Below are 19,337 nucleotides of genomic sequence, written 5' to 3' on the forward strand. Positions count from 1 at the left end.
TCTCTGAACAGTGTCTGGGAGGCTGTGGTTGCTGCTGCACGCAATGTTGATGGTGAACAGATCAAAAACACTGGCAGAATCCATGGATGGCAGGCTTTTGAGTGTCCTTGCAAAGCAAGGTGGCTATATTGGTCACTGATTTGTTTTTGAATGTCAGAAATGTATATTTGTGAATGTTGAGATGTTATATTGGTTTCACTGATAAAAATAAATAATTGAAATATGTATATATTTGTTTTTGTTAAGTTGCCTGATAATTATGCACAGTAATAGCCAACTGCACACACAGATATCCCCCTAAAAAAGCTAAAACTAAAAACTACTTTCAAAAATATTCAGCTATGATATTAATGTTTTTTAGGTTCATGAAGAACATGGTTGTTCAATAATAAAATTATTCCTCAAAAATACAACTTGCCTAATAATTCTGCACTCCCTGTATACTTGGCCTTAAGATGTGTGCGCACCTCTAATGACTGCCACCTGTGGTGATCAGAGATGATTGCTAGGGCAACAGTTCGGTGTCCCAATGCTGTACAGATTTATCGCTCTGCCATTGCCTAGTAATGCATCTGTACAGTATCAGGGGCCCCTGAACTGTCATACTAGTGATCAGATCTACTTGCTACAGAAGCGCAGTCTGTGGATAATGGTCCGCTTCATTCCCAACTAGTAATGCATCAAGGCGTATGCAGTATCATTTTAACCAGGAAGAGCAAAGGAATATATTTTGAGGTGTTTTATAGCAGTAGTATGTGTTACGTAAATACTGAAGGGAGAAATATGAAGAATTTTTTTTCCACATTGTCCATTTTCCACTGTAAAATGGCTATAAAATACAATACATTTAGGGGAAAAGATTACCAGAAATAAAAAAACAACAACCTAGGAATGCATAGTGGTTAATACATCCATAACATTAATTTGAAAACAACCCACACTTTACATCACTTTTTCACCAGTGTGTAATACTTGAATAAAAGTGAAAAGTATTATTACGCACACAGTATTGTATATAACTAACTGCAGTGAAAACATTCTGATGTTCACGTTAATTAAAAAGTCACTTCATAAAATACAACTACAGAAGTGACAGCTATGGCCAACAATGCTCTCCACATTCAACAATGGCTTTTATCAATTTCGGGTTAATGTGTACAGAAGCAGTGATATAGTCACAGTTTTCACCCAGATCAGATGCTTGTTGCATTATTACTAATGCTTCTATAAAAAGTTCTCGCCTACTGGTTTTACTTGTTGAGTTGCATTTGAAGCACAACTTTACTGTGTTTCATAGAATTGGATAATCGAGAAGAACAGTCCTAATGTATGCCACCATTAAGACAGCCAACATACACAGGTTTCAGAAATCTCTTTGCATTCAGTGCATATCCATGCATTGATTTGCAGCATTATACCTGCAAAGCAAACTCATCAGCTGATGGCAGACTAAAGTCAAAGCCTATGCACATAATACAGAAAGGAAATAATTTAAAATGAAATAGCTCCTATTAAATGTGTATCACAGATACTCTGCCTAAGCATGCTTCCGATCCTTATGTAGCATTTTCCTAAAATTTAGAAACATGAATTACAAAAACTTTATTTCTAATGTGTTGATCTGCTGCTGCTGGAAGGAAGTCTCCATGAGCAAAGTCAACAGACCTGGTGACTGGTAACTTAGTCCCAAGTTTTCTCCAAGGTGTGACCATCTGTTTTTTTTTATGCATTGCAGCAAAATAAGGACCTCATTGTAATTCCAAAGCTTGTCTATAAAACCAAGCAAACTATTTACTTTGTTGTACAGTATTTATATTTCACTAACTAAAAGCTAAATTTTAGTACTAAATGCATATCACAAACGTTAAAATGATCACTGCATTCTTTTTAATGCATTACAGAGTTCTACTTTCAGGGTAACCTGGATAGTGATGGTTACGCCTAGGAGAGGGATACACCTAGGGCTGAGGTCCTCACACATTTTTGCCACCGCTTAAATTAATTGATGGGACTGAATCAGAAAAGGTGTGGTCCATCAGGTAGAACTCAAATCTCCATTTCTCTGTCCATCTTAAACACTGGCCTGGATCTGGTCATCAAGGCCTAGAGTTCAACACCTGTGGCCTAGGAGAACCTCATGGAGAAGCATGCGATTGGTTCATCAATTCATCAGTAGATAGATTTCTAAGGCCCATATGCAAATAACTTTTTCACCTTCGATATCTCCTAGTAGACAATTTTCATCTTCTCTTTAAACTACGTTTTCAGCATTTTACAGTTAAAAAAGCACCCAAAAGTTGATGAAAAAGTGCTATCTAATTTATTTTGAGAATTTTCTTGCTTGCTGGTGGCTTAAAAGGCATTTTATGACAAAGTGTGAAAATATCACCTAGGAGAAAACTCGAATTGCATATGGGCCCAAGTCTCTTATTTGCTAGTCATGATCATGTGCTAAAGCAGGATATGATCACAGCAAATCAGAGCTTTGCAAATCTATCACCTGAACAAATTGATTGCCGCTCTATGACTTCTCCTAAATGTGACCATCATTAACCCTGGAGTAAATGGGCTGCCATATTTTAAATAGACATAATAGCACCTTTCATGGTCACATTATTTAACATTAAATTAAAAGCAATAGCAAAGCTTTTTATTATACATGACCTAAATCAGTCCTAAAACCAGCAGTCTGTCCAGTACCTGGGTTTTAGAGGTCCTGAGAATGAATAACAGAACGAGAATCCTTCTGTGGCAATAACAAAAGAGACATGACAACTAATATTGTATAATATGTCCACAGTTCAGTATTTTTATTTCATGTATTTTTTTAATCTGTCATCTCAAATTGCACAAACAAAACTGAACAGCATTTTATTTTATTTTTTTAATGTTGTTGCTTAAATTCTCTCCTCTGTACACTCAAAACAGTGACCTAAGAACACCACAATATCCAACATACACAAACCGCGGGGAGAAGAAGGGTAGTACACAGACTGGAATTATGGTGCCTTTTTTCGTTCCTGAATGAAATGGTCCCACAAAAAAAGCACAGGATACAGCACAACATAGGGCCATCTGTTCATCATGGAGTGAGCTACACACACTAGCATTATCTATATGCGCAAATGAATATTCCCTTACGTGATGCAATGTTGTTCTGTATGTTGCAAAAATTAATCTTTTTAAGAGTCGCACAAGAAAAGTGGTATAGAATATGGAGATTAGTGTTCTTTTGTCATCGGCAGTCTTGCATGTGGAAATAGAAACTTTTTTTCTTCAGAATATACAAGTAGATTTATATGCATTTAGATAAGACAGTACTTAAGCTGCTTACATACATCAATTCTGAGAGATTTAATATTAACTTTTCTAACACTACAGAGTGCAAATCAGAGATTTCTTCACAATAGATTGTTAGCTCTGTTAACCCCTTTGCTGCCAGTGTTTCCACACCATATATTTTTTAGAAGGTATTGCAGGTCCTGGTAGGGGTTCAGAGGATTGCATTAACCTCTACAATAGCCAAGGCTTCCAAAGCTACACTAAGCACACGTGGCCCCAAATACTGAAGAGGTTACAAGCAGCCCTCAATAAAAGAAAAATAAAAAAAAAATAGAAAGCCCACTTAAAGCATTGAAATACTATGCCCATCAAAATAAAAAAAAATCAAATGTGAAAAATATGGAATGCGAACGAAATAAGTAAAGGTGGTATGATCCAAATGCTGTAGAAAATAAAACGGTCCTTCATGAAACAAAGGGATTCTGGCGCCTTTCCTGCTATGGGTCAAGAGGTGGAAGGACGGTGGAATTTCATTAAGAAAATAGCCCAGGTTCAGAGGTTCCAATTTTTACATGCCATATCCAAATCCAGGTTGGGGTGGCGCATAGGCAGGTGCAGCAGTATAGCCGTAGCCAAATGCAGCTTGTGGAGGTACGGCAACACTGGGGCCTGCTGTTAACATTAGCTGGGGCTGGCCTACAGAGAGAATGAGGAAAAGAAAATTAAGCAGTGCATCACTATACCCATATCTTGCATTCTAAGCAACCATATATCTAAGTTAAAAGTACTACCATAGTGAAAAATGCAGAATGCAATCTAATTTTTTTTCTATGTAGCTGTCACAGTGTGTAAGAATCTGACAACTCTGACAGGTACTGTAATAGTCCATCTTCTCACAGATTCAAAGAATACCCCACGAGGAGAATGACTAGTCCAAAACCTGCTAGATTTTTACTACCTACTGCAAGTAGCAACAAAACTTAAAGGGAATGTCCAAGCAAAATAAAAAAATGAGTTTCACTTACCTGGGGCTTCTACCAGCCCCATGCAGCCATCCTGTGCCCTCGTAGTCACTCACTGCTGCTCCAGTCCCCCGCTGGCAGCTTGCCGATCTCGGAGGTCGGCGGGACGCATTGCGTACATTTTTATGCATTCCCGCTAGTCCAGGAACATTAACACATACATTTTTACGCATTACTGGTTCAATGCGTAAAACTTTACGCATTGAACTAGTAACGCGTAAAAATGTATGTGTTAATGTTCCTGCACTAGCGGGAATGCGTAAAAATGTATGCAATGTGGCCTGCCGACCTCCTAGGTCGGCAAGCTGCCAGTGGGGGACTGGAGCAGCAGTGAGTGACTACGAGGGCACAGGATGGCTGCATGGGGCTGGTAGAAGACCCAGGTAAGTGAAACTCATTTTTTTATTTTGCTTGAACCTTCCCTTTAAGGGAACCTGAAATGAGAGGTATATGTAAGCAGCCATATTTATTTCCTTTTAAACAATACCAGTTACCCAACTGCCCTGCTTTTCATTCTGGCATCAGCAGGGTTTTAATCAAACACCTGAAACTAGTATGCAATTAATGTCAATTTTTTGTCAGAAACACCGGATCTGCTGCATGCTTGTGAGTCTATGGCTAAAAGTATTAAAGAGGCAGAGGATCAACAGGACTTCAAGGTAACTGGTATTGTAAAAAATGAAATGTCAGCCTCCATATCCCTCTTACCTCAGGTTCTCTTTAAGTTATGGGCAACCAGAACCACCAAGAGTTTATGTAGCAGACTAAAATGAAACTAATAGCATTCTCCTAAAACACTACAAAGTGCAGTATTGATTTAAGATAAACAGTAATTACATGTTATTACAATAAAAACCCCAAATGCATCACTTCAGCCCAGTGCGACTGCATGGTTCTGCACAATGAGTGTTGCCAGTAGTTTCAGTGAATGGCTTTTATGCTTGGCATACACGGTACGTTTATTCCCACTAAATCGAGCCGCTGGCTTGATTCCGGCAGGTCCTCGCGGGCGCCTGGATTGATTCCCGCTCGTCCCCGCGGGCGCTTCTTATCTTCTGCTCGTTTTCTTCTATTGTCCTGCCCGCAGTATCTAGCAGGGAATCGATCCAGCGGGTGATCGGGCATGTCTGATTTTATCAGCGGCTCGATTCAGCGGGAATAAATGTACCGTGTATTCCCAGTATTAGGTTTATACATACACACAAAAATAAGTGTTCTGGGACTACAAAAAAAGTTAAGTGGGTACCCTTTAATCCTGCTCTAGAGCACATATACCCCAAGTGTGGCACTAGAATCACTTACGTGGCTCTCAATCCTCTTGGCTAATACACAATGGCCCAATAAATGTGTGCTAAGCAGTGGGGGTCTATTAGACATCTACAAAGAGGTCCATAGGGTTCTGATTATCAATTCAAGAATAAATTACCATAAACAATGGGCTGTGTCTCTGTTGCTTGCTCCTCTTCTTTTCTTAATGATTCAGAGGCATCTAGCTTGTCGACCTTGAGAAAAATAGGGGGTAAAAAAAAGACAAACATAAAAATCATATTAGCAAAAAAGTAACAAAAGTAACTAAATTGTGGAAAAGCCTTACATATTCCCCTCATGAAGAGAATGTCATTTTCTACCTATAATATGCTGCCATACAAGGCATTAAATACCAGTGCTTAACAATATCACTTATGAAATAAGTGTATGTACATCATTTGAGAAATTTGCTAAAGTCACTTGCAATTTACTAACAAAAAAACCTTACCAGTTTTTAACTTGCATGTTAACATTTAATGTATACAATACTGTACACCGACTGGATTGCTGTATAATGTAAACATGGGGACAAACTGTTGCTAGCTTATTCATGCATTATTTCATACAGAAAGATTTAGTGGGACATCTGGGCTGTAGTTCTCTCTACTACTAACAACTAACCAAGCACTGCAAAGCTGTCATATGTATGTGCAAGAGTTTCCAGGTATGTGTACTCCTACTGCTCTGCAGTAATAAAGTGAGTAAAAGCTGGAGTGACCTGCAAGTGATTCTCAAATACTGTACAGTCATGTTAATAGTTTAAATCACAGCAGGACAAGGATAATCTTAAAAGCATTGTAAACAAGGATAAACCATTTTATGAAAACAAGAAAATGGCAAGTTGCAGTTATTAAAAAAAAGTGCTCCCTGACCTCTGTCCAAAGTCAAATTCTTCATTATGCCTGGTCATGCCTCATGTATGCTCCACTGTGATGCTTGAAATGAACCAAGTCAGCAGAATTCCCCAGACAAGAATTCACCACAAGAACTAGAACACTGGGCCCTCAGAATGAGGCAGGTAAAGGTGTTATGAGTCAAAGTGCGTTCTCTTCATAGCTGGCTGACCATTGTCTGACTCCAGTATGGTGATGAGGAAGAATTGTAATTGCAAAAGTGCTGGAAGACTCCACCTAAACAATTTGTGTACGTGTTCCTGCACCATATGCAGGCAGAGAAGTCTACTCAGCTGTTAGCATGTTATGGAGGTTAATGATAATCATACCATAAAACAATGCTGGACTATCACACTACAGCAGCCTGTACCTCTTGACTAGAAATGGCCCAGCAGGATGCAAACATAAGGCTATGCTGCAAAAGGTCATGCTACAAAATTTCAACATGCTTATTTGTAGGACAAGCATTTTGCAGAACAAAATTTGCTACTGAAAGCCATATCCACACATTTACTGAATACTGGGCAAAGCTTGGTTAGTTCTTTACTGTTCACATGAGTCAAACCAACACTTATTTCATTACACAATATTTAGAGTCCAAGGTTGGTTAGCATACCAGAGAATTTGCAGGAGTATTTTTTCCTCAATGCATGTGTCAACACAGAATTTACACATGCATTGAGGAATAAATACTCCTGCAAATTGTCTCTGGTGTGCTAGCCAATCTTGGGCTGTTTACTTTACTGGATGTTGCTTTGCATCCTGGCTACCCACCCAACTACTGACGGCAAGGCATGCTTCTTCCAAACCCTCTACTTCATTACATTCAGTATTGTGCAATATTCTTTTTTACACTGGACTTTTACTCAAATTTAATCCACTTTACCTTAAAATTCAGGAAAAAAAAAGTATGGAAACACTTAAAATATATAAATAACTACAACCATGGCTTCCTCCAACAGGAGTTGAGGTGACCAATGCCAAGGCAGTGTACATGTGGTCCTCTTGTAGGATTTAGGTCCATGGTTTATAGGCAACTTTGTTGTGGTGACTAGTTACTGCAGCTGGTTATTAGCAGCTGGGACATTAGCTATGGATAGTAATTTATCAGCAAAAGTGGTTGCAGGCTGCCTGGAGGTAGAATCTCTACAGGATAGATAAATATGTCAAATTTTGTTTATGTGACAAGCCACAGCAGCAAGTGTCGCCCAGGCATGGACATTAAAGTGAGCCGGATTGCAGAACCTGTGAAGTAAATCTATAAAATTAGTATACATGTTGCCATCTTAGGATTGCTCTATTTCTGACTTCTGTTTAATTGTACCGTGACTTTAATGTAAGTCAATGGGAGCATTTTTTTTTTAAAAGCTCCCAGAAAGCGATCATGTCTAAAAAGCGCTTATAGTGTGTCTGAGCCCTTAGGCCTGAGATATGTGAATGATTTCTGCCTCTTCCTCAAAGCTGCTCCTATTGGCCAACTGTCCAATTTCTAGTTTTGCACTATGGGATTAGTGGCCACCAGACTTCAATTAACCTAGAATGGCTTTTTTGTGTGAGTGAGAAAACTGCACCTCTGAGCCTAGGAGGGGGACTTTTTGCCCATAGTAACCAGTCATATTTCTTAAAGAGACTCCGTAACAAAAATTGCATCCTGTTTTTTTATCATCCTACAAGTTCCAAAAGCTATTCTAATGTGTTCTGGCTTACTGCAGCACTTTCTACTATCACAGTCTCTGTAATAAATCAATGCATCTTTCCCCTGTCAGACTTGTCGGCCTGTGTCTGGAAGGCTGCCAAGTTCTTCAGTATTGTGGTTCTGCTATGAACTCCCCTTTCCAGGCCACTCTATGCACACTGCCTGTGTATTTTTTTTAGATTAGGGCAGCTTCTCCCTTCTCTCTTATCTTTTACAAGCTGGATAAATCATCCTCTGAGCTGACTGGGCTTTCACATACTGAGGAATTACAGACAAAGGCAAAGCTGTTTGCAGGAAGAAAGGAGCAGCCTGAAACTTCAGTGCATGAGAGCTGAAGGGGGAAAGAAACACACAAATGATCTCTTGAGATTCAAAAGAAAGGGTGTATACAGCCTGCTTGTGTATGGATGTATTTTCTATGTGTGGACATACTGTACATCAACCTACTTCCTGTTTTGGTGGCCATTTTGTTTGTTTATAAACAAATAAACTTTTTAAAACGGTTTTTAACCACTTTTAATGTGGCGGGGAGCAGCGAAATTGTGACAGAGGGTAATAGGAGATGTCCCCTAACGCACTGGTATGTTTATTTTTGTGCGATTTTAACAATACAGATTCTCTTTAAAGGAATACTATCGATTGAAACGACTTTTTTTTTAAATACTCTATATTAGTGTACACATTACCACTAGTGCTAGGGGCACTTTATTTATTCACCCAGGTCTCTCTCGCTATCCCTGCTTAAAAATTCATTTCTCACACAGCTCATACCGGTAGTAGTTTGGGTCACCCTGAGCTGCTTGGTTACTCTGTCACACAGCTCACAAATATATTTCACTGTGTCACTCACAGCATGCAGGAGACATGAGGAGAAATAGGCTGATCTGAGGTGGTAACAGGTAACTAAATGAGCTGGAATATTGCTGGAATATAACTAGCTATACCACGAGTCTGTGTTTACACTCAGACTGGCTGCCTGCTTGAGGTGATTCACTCCAGGCTGCATCCACTTTACAAGCTGCTGAGAGAGGCAGACCACTGTCTGCAATTAGCATTATTATTATCTTTATTAGTCAAGAGAAGCAAAGATAATAAACACACATTGCTAGAATCGTTAACCCCTTACCACCATAATAAGATTCTTTCAGCAAGGTGATAATTAAACTATAAATTGAGGAGTTGATAGCAACTCCCCTGTGCAGAGATATGGTCTAGCCCTCTGGGAGCTCAGTATTAGATACATTTTGTATCCAACACTGACGCCAAAACTGACGGAGGATTTTACAGCTGAGAGGAACAGCTGTGTGAGGAATCAAATTGCTCCTAGTACTTGCCCTAATGTGTGCTACAACATACAACATTTAAAAATAAATGCATACATCGATAGTATTCCTTTAAGTCAGTCCTGAGAGTTCAAAGCAGGACAAACATTTTAAAGGGGGCAAACAGATGTTCTCATATATAGGGAGAAGGTAAACGCAGTGCAGAGAGCCATAGACTTCCTGTCCTACCACGAAAACCATGAATTAAAACAAAATGTACTATAAACAAGAACTTGGCAAATACTAGGCAAATCCTTATGATTGTGCGCTATATCTATATGCATTCAGTTTAACCTGATGCTTGACACAGGTTTGCTTTAAAAGGGCACACAGTCCGTCACTTCAGTGGAATAGGTCACTGTTACAACCCCATAAATCATTTTTCAGCCGTTTCATAAATTATAGCTGAATTTTAAGATAAAGCTGCATTTAGAACCCAACTTAAGCCCATACTTTAACAGCATTCAGGAGTAGAGCTACATTCTACATAACATGGTAGATGCAGATAATTTCTTGTTTCTGTCACATGTCACTGCGAACAGGACAGAAAAGGAGAGAAAATCTGAGGTAAAAGAGCCATAAAGAAGCCTGATGCTCTACAATGAGGAATATGCAAAACCTCTGTCAAGCTTCTATATAACCAAATAACCTGGTTGGAGACATTACAGTCAACAGATGCATCCTCATTGGTGTCCTAAAACACATTAGACGTGATGGGGTAATGTGGGCAGAATTTCAAAATTCCAATTTCACCATAATCACAGATTTACAAGGGGGAATATGGTAATGGTGCAGTGACTAGTGGGACATGAGCCTCAAACACTGCTGATCACTTAACTCATGAGCTGTCTAATAATAAGGTAAGAAGTTTCCTCTTCAGATTATTTCCTTCCTTTTCTAGGGAAATTTGCATATTTCACAACATTTTTAATACCATAGAATATTGTACTTGTTGCCTGTGTTTCCAAAGGAGAGCCATCTCCTCTCTATTATCCAAAAAAAAAACCAAATCACTCAAATATTCAGTTTGAATTTTACAGGAGCAGCCTTTCAAAACACATTGAGGGGACCATTTATAAAGTGGTGAAACATACATCACTGCCATTCCCACCACATTGCAAACTGATCACATTTCAAAGTTCAGCCCATTTATGAAGCTAGGCACTTTGAAATGCAAAATGCACAGCAGTGGTAATTCCACCTCTAGATACAGCTGTGATATTCATGGGGCTAGAAATGCAGAGTTTGATCAACGTTTCTCACACAGGAGTCTCCCTGATAATGATTGTACAGTCTGCAGGATTTCAAGGACCTGTGTACTACACACATCCTAGCTGAATACTACCAGTAATATAGCACCCTACATTCAGGATGATTGCCATAGTAATGTGTAAACACTCTGGCCCAGCTTTCAGTTTTAGTTACGGTCCTGCCAAAAGTGTTTACATGTTATGTTGGCATCCCTCCTGCTTTGGAAGGTCAGAGTGTTTTATATTATAGGCTTTATTTTGGAAAACTGCATGCCGCATACAAAGCTATACAAATATGCAGGTACCTGCAAACTAGCAGTATGTGTAAGGAGAGAGATATATAGGAACTTTATTCATCTCTTGTAAAGGTTGTCTGACAGTTTTGCATTGTTGTCAATTGTATTTATGCATGTGAAAACCACATTCTAGTGTGTACTAGCCCATTGATTAGCATTAGTTGCAGTTTTCCTGTGCTGAAAAGGCACAGAAAAACTGATAAGTGGAGACAGGCCCTAACTGTGCATTAAATGTGCATAAAAATTAGGCCTGAAAGATAAATCGAATTTTAATCGAAATCGTGATTACCAATTTCAGGTTCGTCAAAGTGGCAATTTCTGCGATGACGTTATTTCCACATGGGTAAAGTTTGAAGAAGTGGCTTCAAACTTCCCTTAAGTCTCAGTGCGTGCAGCCCGCAGAATCGGCAGCGATGGACATACCTTTTGGCAGGAGTCGAATGCTTTCCATCCTCTCTCGCCGTCTGCCAAGCTCTTGTGCACGGCATACTTCCTGGTTCCTGTAGGTCACATGACATACAGGAAGTATGCCGTGCATTAGAGCCTGCAGGAGGCTAAGTTGATAGACGGGCAATGCTGGACTAGTGCTGGAAGGTATGCTCAGCACAGCTGAAGATTGGGGGACAGGGGGCACAGAGAGACCCAGAGGGTGCACAAAGAGAGAAAGGGGGACAGAGAGGCACAGAGGGGAACAAAGCTTGATTTGAAGGAAATTGTAAATCGAATCAAAGTCGTAATTTCAGACAGAAATGGCTCAATTAAATTTTTTCCTAAAATCATTCAGGCCTAATACAAACACCACCTTTCCATTTACTTAAGAAGTATAGTACTATTTCTCATCGATTTAAAGGTGCACAATTACAGTGACCCTGTAGTAAAGAGGAGTTTGGAGGTTGTCATATTTATTTCCTTTAAGTAATGATGTTACCTAGCTTTCTTGTTGACCTTTTAAAAAGAAATAAATATGGCAGTTTCCATATCCTTCTCACCACCGGGTCATTATAACTTAACACTGTGCACTGAATATATACAGGATCTTCTAAAAAAAATTAGCATATTGTGATAAAGTTCATTATTTTCTGTAATGTACTGATGACTTTCAAATATTTTGGATTCATTACACACAACTGAAGTAGTTCAAGCCTTTTATGGTTTTTCTTATTGATGATTTTGGCATACAGCTCATAAAAACCCAAATTTCCTATCTCAAAAAATTAGCATATTTCATCCGACCAATAAAAGAAAAAAAAGAGTTATTAAAACAAAAAAAGTCAACCTTCAAATAATTATGTTCAGTTATGCACTCAATACTTGGTCGGGAATCCTTTTGCAGAAATGACTGCTTCAATGCGGCATGGCATGGAGGCAATCAGCCTGTGGCACTACTCAGGTGTTATGGAGGCCCAGGATGCTTCGATAGCAGCCTTAAGCTCATCCAGAGTGTTGGGTCTTGCGTCTCAACTTTCTCTTCACAATCTCCCACAGATTCTCTATGGGGTTCAGGTCAGGAGAGTTGGCAGGCCAATTGAGCACAGTAATACCATGGTCAGTAAACCATTTACCAGTGGTTTTGGCACTGTGAGCAGGTGCCAGGTCATGTTGAAAAATGAAATCATCTCCATAAAGCTTTTCAGCAGATGGAAGCATGAAGTGCTCCAAAATCTGATAGCTAGCTGCATTGACCCTGCCCTTGATAAAACACAGTGGACCAACACCAGCAGTTGACATGGCACCCCAGACCATCACTGACTGTGGGTACTTGACACTGGACTTCAGGCATTTTGGCATTACCCTCTCCCCAGTCTTCCTCCAGACTCTGGCACCTTGATTTCCGAATGACATGTAAAAGTTGCTTTCATCCGAAAAAAAGTACTTTGGACCACTGAGCAACAGTCCAGTGCGGCTTCTCTGTAGCCCAGGTCAGGCGCTTCTGCCGCTATTTCTGGTTCAAAAGTGGGTTCATGCTTCCATCTGCTGAAAAGCTTTATGGAGATGAAGATTTCATTTTTCAGCATGACCTGGCACCTGCTCACAGTGCCAAAACCACTGGTAAATGGTTTACGGACCATGGTATTACTGTGCTCAATTGGCCTGCCAACTCTCCTGACCTGAACCCCATAGAGAATCTGTGGGATATTGTGAAGAGAAAGTTGAGAGATGCAAGACCCAACACTCTGGATGAGCTTAAGGCCACTATCAAAGCATCCTGGGCCTCCATAACACCTGAGCAGTGCCACAGGCTGATTGCCTCCATGCCACGCCGCATTGAAGCAGTCATTTCTGCAAAAGGATTCCCGACCAAGTATTGAGTGCATAACTGAACATAATTATTTGAAGGTTGACTTTTTTTTTTTTGTTTTAAAAACTTTTCTTTTATTGGTCGGATGAAATATGCTAATTTTTTAAGATAGGAAATTTGGGTTTTCAGGAGCTGTATGCCAAAATCATCAATATTAAAACAATAAAAGGCTTGAACTACTTCAGTTGTGTGTAATGAATCTAAAATATATGAAAGTCTAATGTTTAGCAGTACATTACAGAAAATAATGAACTTAATCACAATATGCTAATTTTTTTAGAAATATATATATATATATATATATATATATATATATATATAATGTATATATGTATGCATGTGTATGCATGCATGTATGTGTATGCATGCATGTATGTGTATGCATGCATGTATGTGTATGTATGCATGTATGTGTATGTATGCATGCATGCATGCATGCATGCATGCATGCATGTATGTATGCATGCATGCATGCATGTATGCATGCATGCATGTATGTATATGCGTGTGTGTGTGTGTGTGTGTGTGTGTGTGTGTGTGTGTGTGTGTGTGTGTGTGTGTGTGTGTGTGTGTGTGTGTGTGTGTGTGTGTGTGTGTGTGTGTGTGTGTGTGTGTGTGTGTGTGTGTGTGTGTGTGTATCTTCTCATTAAAATATTTTATATATAAAAGAAAATGCAAGGAAAATGTTCCTTCCTAACTGCAGTTTCATAAATAACTAGTGCTATTTGTATTTAATTTTTATAAGCAAAACCAATAAAAACAAGGATGCATTTGCTTTGTACATTTTTATGATGCTTTATAAATAGGTCCCTCTGTCATTTTGGCTGCTGTTGGGTTTCCATTTATTAGAATATATTCATGAATAATAGAGGTGTACTTAGACCGGGCATTATTTATGCAGGGTACATACAGTATACTGCTAAAATATAAGGTCATCATAAAATGTATGAACAATAAAGAACTGTATTGAAATCTCAGACTTTAACCATATTTGATCAAAGGACAACTGAAGCGAGAGGGATATGGAGGCTGCCATATTTCCTTTTAAACAAATACCAGGACCCATATGCAATTCACTTTTCCTCCCGAGTTATCTCCTAGGTGAGATTTTGAAACTTCTCAAAATGTCTTCTAAATCATCAGCACGCAAAAAAATGCTCAAAATTATTTTGCTAGTACCTTTTTCACCTACTTTTTCGAACTCTTTCCATTGGAAAGTGCTGAAATTGTATTCTAAATTGAAGATGAAAAATGATCTCCTAGGAGAAAACTCAGGTGAAAAAGTTAATTGCATATGGGCCCAGTTGCCTGCCAGCCCTGCTGATCTATTTGGCTGCAGTAGTGTCCCAATAAAACCAGAAAAAAGCATGCAGCTAATCTTGTCATAACTGATAATGTCAAAAGCATCTAACCTGCTACATGGTTGTTCAGGGTCCATGGCTAAAAGTAGTAGAGGCATAGGGTCAGCAGGGCAGCCAGACAACTGGTATTGCTACTTAAAAGGAAATAAATATGGCAGCCTCCATATCCCTATCACTTTAAGGTCATGCCTAGCAGAAGTGTGATGGACAATGTGCATTGGGGATAGTTTGACAGATCCCCCATAGTAATATAATTAATTAGAATTAAAAAGGAAAGGGAAACGTGTAAAAATACAAGTGTATAAGAGACATATGCATAGCCTTAGGTAGAAAAATATAATCAAGATGAATATTGCATAACAAACTTTTCTATTGTACATCAAAATAATTGTCAAGCCCCACTTGTAAATTAGCTTGGCAAGAGTTTCAGTCTTCCACCACTTCCTCACTCTCTACAGTGCTGTACATAAGAATGCATACATCTGATGAACAAGGAGCAGCTTGGATCATGAGTAGGGACGGAGGGGCTGGTGCACAACAGAGTGGTTCTGGAGCGTTTTTTAAAACCGCTTGGCTAATGAAAGTGAATGGGATGGCGCACACCACAGCAGGTCGTTTTTTCCACAAACGCAAAATCGGGGGCTGCAGCATTTTTTAGATTTCTGAGGCGTTTCTGCCTCAATGTTTAAAGTGGTCTAACACCCAGCATTTCAACTTTGCTTTAAAAGATTGCTTACAGCTTATAAACTATTATGCCAGATTTTTTTTTAGCAGAAATTCACTGAATGGATTAAACATGACATTTTAGTGCTGCATTTAGCTAGAAATCCTTCTCCGTGCTTGCTTGTTTAGTTACAAATGTATCTATCTACAATGTAACAAACAAACACTGCTCTGAGAGAACAAAGAGGGCTTCCCCGGCAGGCTTTTCAAAGGTCTATTTGTATAACAAATAAAGATACATTTGTAACTAAAAGATAAGTACGGATGCGGATTCCTAGTTAAATCCAACACTAAAATGTCATGTTTAACCCATTCAGTGAATTTCTGCTTAAAAAAAATCTGGCATAATAGTTTGTAAGCTGTAAGCAATCTTTTAAAGCAAAGTTGTAATGCTGGGTGTTAAACCGCTTTAAGTAAAAGAAAGTAGAAAGCCGCTCTGAAAAACGCTAGATCAGAGCGGTTTTCCAGGCGTTTTTGTTACAGTAGCTGTTCAGTAACCACTTTACTGTAACAATATCTGATATCTGCTACACAAAAACGCTAGGCATGATTAGAAAATGTCTCTAAACATGCCTAGAATTGCTCTGAAATCTGCTTCAAAAACCTCTAGCGGTTTTGAGGATGTGCTAGAGGTCTTTGGTGTGCACTGGGCCTAAGAAAGACGGAGAAGGCCATCTATGAGGTAGCTATGAACATTACCATCACTTCATATCAATGTTTAGGCAGTATAAATTTCATTGGAGTTAAAGGTTACCAAGCAGCATTTTTTTCTGCAGTTTGTCCTAGTTTCTAATAGCTGTAGGAGCTGCCATTTTTTATGCAATGCGCCACATTGTCAGCATGCATTTTTAATGTGCTATTGAGATGTCTCTAAAAGTGGTGCAAACCCTTGATGCATGTGTCAGGCTAAACTGTTAAGAGTTGCCTGACAATTTTCTTGATGTTATGCACAAATGTTAGTAATAGAATATTCATCTTGATTATTTTTTCAGTTAGATTTCATGCTTGTAAAGAGTCCATTGCAAACCCACATTTTTGTACTTTTTCCATTAGTCAGGAGGACCTATATTGCAGCGGAGGTGGTTTGTCAGAAAAATCTCCCAAATGCACATTGTTACAAACATATTTGTGTCTGGCTTGATTGTCAAACATCTACGGTATGTAGTTGACATTTAAGAGATTTAAAGGGCAACTGAAGTGAGAGGTATGTGGAGGCTGCCATATTTATTTCCTTTTATACAATACCAGTTGCTTGGCAGTCCTACTGGTCTATTAGGATGCATGTGGAAAGATCAAAAAAATTGAAAAAAATCGGCACTTAATGCTGGAATGGCAGAGTCTTTGAGGGGTCCTTGGCCTTACTCACTGTGCCTCAGGTAAAGACTTCAGCTATACAATAGGAAGGACAACAGGCCGGGCACCAACTGAGTTACTATGCCAATTTATTTCATCCCATCCAGTGAAAGATACAGTGCTTGCTGCCTCAGCTTGCGAAACGGCTGTTAGGCCTGCTACCTGATTTTTTTCTGTATCTGTCATTGGATGGGATGAAATAAATTGGCATAGTAACTCAGTTGGTGCCCGGCCTGTTGTCTTTCCTATTCTATTAGGATGCAGTAGTGTCTGAATAATACCAGAGACAAGCATGAAACTAATCTTTCACATTTGACAATGTCAGAAACACTTGATCTGCTGCATGCTTGTTCAGGGTTTATGGCTAAATGTATTAGAGGTAGAGGATTAGCAGGATAGCCAGGCAACTGGTATTGCTTAAAAGGAAAATTCATATGGCAGCCTCCATATCCCTCTCGCTTCAGTTGCCCTTTAAACAATTCTGTACAGTTCATACATTTTATGACAAATCAAAATTAATAAGGTTTGGATACTATCAATATATGCGTGTTGCAAGATTAGTTATTGGTCTAGGCCATTGATGGCTAACCTTGCCACTCCAGCTGTGGTGGAACTACAAGTCCCATGAGGCATTGCAATACAGCTCTAAGCATAACTCGGGGAGGCAGAGGCATGATGGGATTTGTAGCTTTGTCACAGCTGAAGTGCCAAAGTTAGCCATCACTGGTCTAGGCCATTCCTTTAAAGCAATTACTGTATATTCTTTGCAAACCTGATTTTCTAGGGGTTTTTTTTACACAGGGGAGAGGGTATTTACTGAGTATTATACAGCTTATACTAAAGAATGTCTAAACTAATTACAGTAGTTGCATATTCATCAATACTAATACAATTAAAAGTTGGATTCTCGGTAGCAAGGATGGAGGGGACATTTTTATGCCCTATTTTTCTTAAAAACGGAATTTCCCCTCTTCAGTAGTGCCTATCCAGCATGCAAGTCCTGTGTAAACATTATCAGGTCCCATTCTCACTACAGCAGCACAGCTGGCCAAGTTGCCTTATAGCATTAACAATGTTCTGTAGTTTTGGGGAAAATTACCATATGAAGTATAAAATGGAAACAAAGCGCCCACTTTCTGGTATAGCACATTCAAAATAAAGCCTACATGTGTATTTTTGCCAAATGGTGTATTCTAATTTGACACACAAATTGTTAAATGATGGAACACCCTGCTATCTTCACTGTTAGGCCAATGCATCACTCATTGGCCCTCCCCTTCACCCCCCACATCCAAAACATCTCTAGGGCTTGCAGTTTCTATTTACGCAACACCTCCAAGATCTGGCCCTTCATGACGCCAGACACTGCCAAACTCCTTGTCCATGCCCTTATCTCCTGCTTGGACTATTGCAACAGCCTCCTGCCCCCCCCCCCTCCCCGGCATGAATGCAGCAGCCATGCCAATTTACTCCGCCCACCATTCTGTCTCCATAGCCCCCCTATGCAAATCCCTTCACTGACTCAATCCGCTTCAAAATCAGCTTTAAGATCCCATGTTTGGCCTACAAATCTATCCACAAGTCCTGCCTGACCTACATTTCCGACCTGGTCAGCAGATACACAGCTGGTCACCCTCTTCGCTCCTCTAACAACCTCCTCCAACCACCCCACGCATCTCACACTCCCATGCACAACTACATCCTGTGGCATTCTCTCCCACTGCCCACCAGGCTTGCCCCCGCCTTCAACACCTTCAAACAAGCCCTCAAAACTCACCTCTTCAACGAGGCCTACCCCACTTCAACACTGCTCTAACTTTCTCTGCAGAGAACCTCTCGATACAGCCCCTCCTTTCATGTCACCTCCTAGATTGAAAGCCTTTGGCAGGGCCTTATCTCCTTGTGCATCATACTTCATTGTGCACTCTACCCAGAATAATGTGAACTTGTATTATTGGGACTACCAATCTAGTGTATGATCTTATTGCTTATTACCTGTACTGTGCTGTCGGTCACCCCTGTTATCGTCTGTAATCTTATATATTATACAGCACTGCGTAATATGTTGGCACTATATAAATCCAAATAATAATAGGTAACTGTGGCTTTGTTCATTTTATGTGCGGTACAAAGAGCACATATGCCAGCTGGACTGGTAAACTGCTGTATTTAGCCACAGTCTTATGCACTGTCCCTATAGGTCTGTTATAATATAGGGGAAAATATCAACTTATCAGGCTAGGAAAATATTACAAAACCTCAACAGGAGCCATCATATATCTGCAGGGAAAAAGCAAACAAAAAAACCACACAATGCAAACTTATTAAAGAGCAAAATAAAATAGTCTGCACATCTAAAAATGACTCTTCTCCATCCCTTTAAGGAGAAACCTGGCATGTTTTCGAAGTTGTCCATATAAATCGGATCCCAGCACAAGTTTGTGAACATGCTCTGTAAAAGGCTTTACCACAGAGGCTGCAGAGTGAAGGCCTGGTAAAACATGCACTTGATGTTTGCATGTTATGTGTAAA

General features: G+C 39.5%; 1 protein-coding gene across 2 annotated transcripts in view; it reads right to left on the reverse strand.

Annotated features, from left to right (window-relative positions):
• Window positions 1–2,781: 2,781 nt before the first annotated feature.
• CLTC (clathrin heavy chain) overlaps window positions 2,782–19,337 on the reverse strand; it is a 147,176-nt gene continuing 130,620 nt past the window's right edge. For both annotated transcript variants that reach the window (XM_068268765.1, XM_068268766.1), the window contains 2 exons: window positions 5,731–5,806; window positions 2,782–3,978 (listed from right to left, as the gene is read on the reverse strand). In XM_068268765.1, the coding sequence (XP_068124866.1) occupies window positions 3,851–3,978; window positions 5,731–5,806 (204 nt within the window). In that variant the 3' untranslated portion in view covers window positions 2,782–3,850. The remainder of the gene's footprint in view (window positions 3,979–5,730; window positions 5,807–19,337) is intronic.

Source organism: Hyperolius riggenbachi, chromosome 2, assembly GCF_040937935.1.
Source record: "Hyperolius riggenbachi isolate aHypRig1 chromosome 2, aHypRig1.pri, whole genome shotgun sequence".
NCBI lineage: Eukaryota > Metazoa > Chordata > Amphibia > Anura > Hyperoliidae > Hyperolius > Hyperolius riggenbachi.